This window comes from Lipotes vexillifer, unplaced genomic scaffold, assembly GCF_000442215.2.
Source record: "Lipotes vexillifer unplaced genomic scaffold, Lipotes_vexillifer_v1.1 scaffold93, whole genome shotgun sequence".
NCBI lineage: Eukaryota > Metazoa > Chordata > Mammalia > Artiodactyla > Lipotidae > Lipotes > Lipotes vexillifer.
In genome coordinates, this window is record NW_006786452.1 from 256,407 (window position 1) to 260,937 (window position 4,531).

The following is a 4,531-nucleotide window of genomic DNA, read 5'->3' on the forward strand; positions in this document are numbered from 1 at the left end:
TCATCTGCGAGTCGGCTTGTGGCCTGTCCAAGTTGGCTGGGTCCCGGGGAGCTGACTGGAGCGGCCGACATTTTTGCTGACTGGAGTCATGCTATCTTTGCCAGTTTGCTGGAATAGACACAGACACCGATTGGGTCACGCTGAAGACATTCCTGTCTTGTGAAGCAAGTCTGTTTGTATTTTAGGTTTGCCAGGACTAATGAATTAAAACATTTGGACTCTCCACGACTTGCTGTTTATCAATGCCTCTGACAGGAGGAGGGATTTCTTTTGCTCTTGCTTTTTCTAGAAGCATGACAACATCCTGGCTGTTGGAGAGACAAGGAAAGGAGAGGGGGTTGTGGAGAGAAGTGCAACAGGGAGGCCCCGTGGGACGCCGGAGTCTGGGGGACAGCAGGTAGCAGCGAGCCGCCCTCCCAGCTGTCACTGCTCCTCAGATTGTCAGCGGCTGCTATGTGGCAGGTGCAGCCTGCTCTGCCACTAGGTCTGTACTCCACAAAGGCAACGACCAGCCAAGGCAGTGGCTGGCCCTGGATTACACAAGTGCAGACACTCAACTAAGTGAGGTAAGGCGACAGGTGTGAAAACCCAACTAAACGCTCAGAGCACCAGCAACTTAACCAAAGCTCTGCTACCGCCGAGAGGAGGAATCAGTGGCCCATTTCCCCAGGCGGTGTGATGAAAAGGCAAGTTGGTTCAGGGGCTCTTGTGGCTGACACCGTGTGGAACTCAAAATCCACCCAACTTTGCCACCGCCATCCTTTGGGAGGCGGACAGATGTTCTCTGTTGTGTGGAGGGGAGGGACTCTAATTAGCTGTGTTGATCAATTCCATTTCCCGTGGCTGCAAACCCTGCCAGAGATCTATTTACAAAATCCCAGGAGGTAAACTTCCACCTCTTGTGGTTTATTTCTTGGTGCAGGAGAGCATTGGGAGATTTAGCCAAAAGAGGAGTGAAGCTTTTCATCCTCAGATGTTACGATAAAATGGTTTGGTGATGGTACAGGGCGTAACAATAAGATTTTTTTCTTTTGGCTACAACTTTAAGGGGTTTTTTATTGTCTGTTTTGTTAAATTTGAGACAGTCTGTTCTATTCCCTAGGAACAGGTGGCTAACAAGATGGTTGATTCTAAGCAGACGAGACTACACAGAAATGTATGTCAGAGCTAAGATAAAACAAATTTTGAGTCAAGTAACAGTGATTTTATATTACCCTTTTCTTGAGTCGAATGTTTCACATTAATACTTCTTTTCTAACTTAGAATGACATGACTTGGAGTGCTTTATGGTTCATTGCTACTTGTAGTGTTCAATGAATAGGCCAAATATGATTCTAACTGGGTGACGAACAGTTGCTGGTTTTTCTCCAAAGCTATACTAGGTGGTTAATATAAGCATGTTCTTTTTTCATATACTGGTGATAAGATGATTCCATATGTATGTATGTCTAAATATATATATTTTATATATATATGCATTCGCTTTGGCTCTATAAATAATTGTAAAAACAAAATTCAGTGTTCTAGACACTATTTTTAGATAGAGAAAAGTTATGGGAAAGAATCAGAAACCTTGCTGTGAGAAAATGTCATGCTAAAGCAGTTCCCAGAATCTCGCTAAGGATGGTTAAAGAGATGATTTATATTTTGCCATTTTTAGAGACGTTTTCTTTAAAATATCATTCAGAGTTTTTGGTTTACTGTCTCCATGAGAAGGAAAGTAGAGGGCTTAGGGGGAAGCATGACTAAAAATAGAAAAGTTAAATATATGGATTTAAATGACAAAGATATCTTGTGTTTACAATATCTTTTCCTAGACCCATTGAACAAAAATGATCAAATATCTTGGTTAAATTATTATACAAAGAAATTTTCATGTATTTTCACCCACCCCAACCCATATTATCTGTAGCATGCTTTTCCATTCTTTCTATCTTAGTTTATTAAATGATAAATTAGTAGGTGATGTAGATCATCAATAGGATGTTTTTAGGATGTGTCTTTTGCTCATATCACACAACCTTAGAAATGTCTGGTAGATTAACAGGTAGTTAATCAGATATTTAGAGCACATACTATTCATAATATAACTGGGGGATATTTTAAAATAGTCTCTGGTATTCTTGAAATAATTCCATGATAGTTATTTGTTACCACTCCCAGATCAATAATTCAGATCCAATTTAGGCTTTTGAGTGTGAAAAGATGTCTGATGCCTTATTAAGACTTCTTTATCCCCCTCAATTAAAAATAAAATACTATATAAGACCTCAAAGGGCCAGGGTTGGACTGGTCAGTGTAAGGGATACTAAAAAAGTGAGGTGGGTGGAGATTTTGCCTCATCTTTTATATTTTGTTCTAGATGTATTTCCAAAGCAAATGTTTTTATAAGCCAGAAAAAGAATTATAAATGGGACAGGTGTAAGGAAAGCAAGCTAGGAGTTAGGAATATCTTTAAAATAAGAAAGCAGTGCTTACTAACTTTCCCCTCTAAGTTCCAAAGGCCTCTGAGTATTCGAGGGGTAATGTTGGGTAAAGTGACAATGGCTCTCTCTTGTCATTACAGCTGGAAGACCAGGAGGAAGGCCAAGGCTCAGGTGCCCACATGATCAGCACAGCCAGGGTACCTGCGGATAAGCCAGTACGCATTGCCTTCAGCCTTGATAATGCCTCAGGTATGCTCTGCTTTGAGGGAAAGTGTTGCTTCCCCAGCCTACCGCCTTCTTACCATCATTTTTTCTAGTTCCACAAAGGGCATTTAAAAATGCACGCCTGGGGACTTCCCTGGCGGTCCAGTGGTTAGGAGTCTGAGCTTCCACTGCAGGGGGCGCGGGTTCGATCCCTCGTCGGGGAACTAAGATCCTGCAGGCTGTGTGGGCAAAAAAAAAAAAAAAAAAAAGCATGCCTGGCATGAGCCAGTGATGGGGAGAGTGATTCTTCCTTCATCATGCATCGTTGGAGAGTGGCTTCCAGAAATGTCTCTGGTGACGCTTCCCTTTCCAAACCTTTGGTCGTTTGAGCACATTTCTTCTTCTTCTGTTTAAAAAAGTATTTATTTATTTATTTATTTAGGCTGTGCCGGGTCTTAGTTGCAGCACTCGGGACCTTCCTTGCGGCATGAGGATTTTTAGTTGCAGCATGTGGACTTCTTAGTTGCAGCATGCATGAGGGATCTAGGTCCCCCACCAGGGATCAAACCCGGGGCCCCTGCGTTGGGAGTACGGAGTCTTACCCACTGGACCACCAGGGAAGTCCCTCTTCTTATTTTTTTACTTTTTCCATTTTAGTTTTCTTTTATTATAAAATTCATGGAGCTATAACAATTTCTAATGAGAACAAATTATGTCATTGTTAAAACTGCATGACGAAATGTTTATTAAGAGCTGGCAGTTGGCTAGGTAATATAAAAATATCCCTGTCCCGGTTCCAGCAGCATTTCCTGAAGCCTAAGTTCCAAATGCTGGTTTCTCACTGGTGCTCCCACACTTCCGGCTAATAAACAGACTTCAGCGGGAGTGATGAATGGGACAGGTGAGGCAGACCTTCTTGAAATAGTATGGTCTGAGGTGAGGCTGCCATACTTAGAGCCCTTTGTCATGGCTTCCTTCAATGACCTCTTAACACACATACTCAGTTCCACTGTCTTTGACAGGGGACCTCAGGTGGTGTGAGGTCACAGCTGTGAGGAAGGGAAGGCTTGGATCTCTTCCACTGGTGTCATCTTTTGCTTTCAGTCTAATGTCATCTGTTAAAATCACATAGTCATACACTTAAACAACATTATCATTTAAACCTTGCATCTTCTGAGCATTGATTCCCTCCTTCCTTCCTTCCCTCCTTCCCTCCCTCCCTCCCTCCCTCCCTCCCTCCCTTCCTTCCTTTCTTCCTTCCTTCCTTCCTTCCTTCCCTCCTACAATGCTCCTGTAGGAAGGAATGCTTTAAAAAGTAATGATTGAAAAGGGACAGGTTCCTCCCCAAAATAATGAAAAGTAAGGATCTGGGCTCTGTGAAGTCTGACACTACACAAACCATTTAGATTTTACTATACCAAGTGATTATGGTGGTGACACCTCTGCCCTGGGGTTCCTGGACTATGCAGCCCCCAGTGGAGAATTCGTTCTAGAGTAGGAAGAGGTGAAGCCTTGACTCTTCATCATCTGTTCTTCCAACACTCTTCCCATGGCCGCTGTTGTATTATATTCCCAGTCAAGGTTGCCTTGCAAGACAATGATGAAGGGGAAACCTCCCAAAAGGCAAACCAATCCGTCTCAACTAAGAAATGACAACTACCATACTAATTGCATTTGTCTTTGCATTAGATCTTCACTTATATTATTTCTGCTCTTTAAAATAACCATGCAGTGGAGGCATTACTATTTCCAATTTGCAGAGACAGAGATCAAGGTCCAGAGACCCCACTGTTAGTGAGTAACAGAGTTATGATTTAAACTCAGGTCCCTAGACTGGACTGTCTGAACTCTTCATTATCCCATCATGCATCTCTAGGAAGAAAAGGAAGCTATGTTTGTAG

The 4,531-nt window shown here is 42.6% G+C and overlaps 1 protein-coding gene across 2 annotated transcripts in view; it reads left to right on the forward strand.

Annotated features, from left to right (window-relative positions):
* The first annotated feature begins 512 nt into the window (after positions 1-512).
* The window catches only part of MAP3K7CL (MAP3K7 C-terminal like), a 39,109-nt gene continuing 35,090 nt past the window's right edge, over positions 513-4,531 (forward strand). The window contains exons 1-2 of one of the 2 annotated variants that reach the window (XM_007458806.1): positions 513-566; positions 2,567-2,675. In XM_007458806.1, the coding sequence (XP_007458868.1) occupies positions 2,606-2,675 (70 nt within the window). In that variant the 5' untranslated portion in view covers positions 513-566; positions 2,567-2,605. Of the gene's footprint in view, positions 567-1,120; positions 1,157-2,566; positions 2,676-4,531 lie in introns of those variants that run through there. The other variant, XM_007458805.1, reaches the window with a different exon arrangement.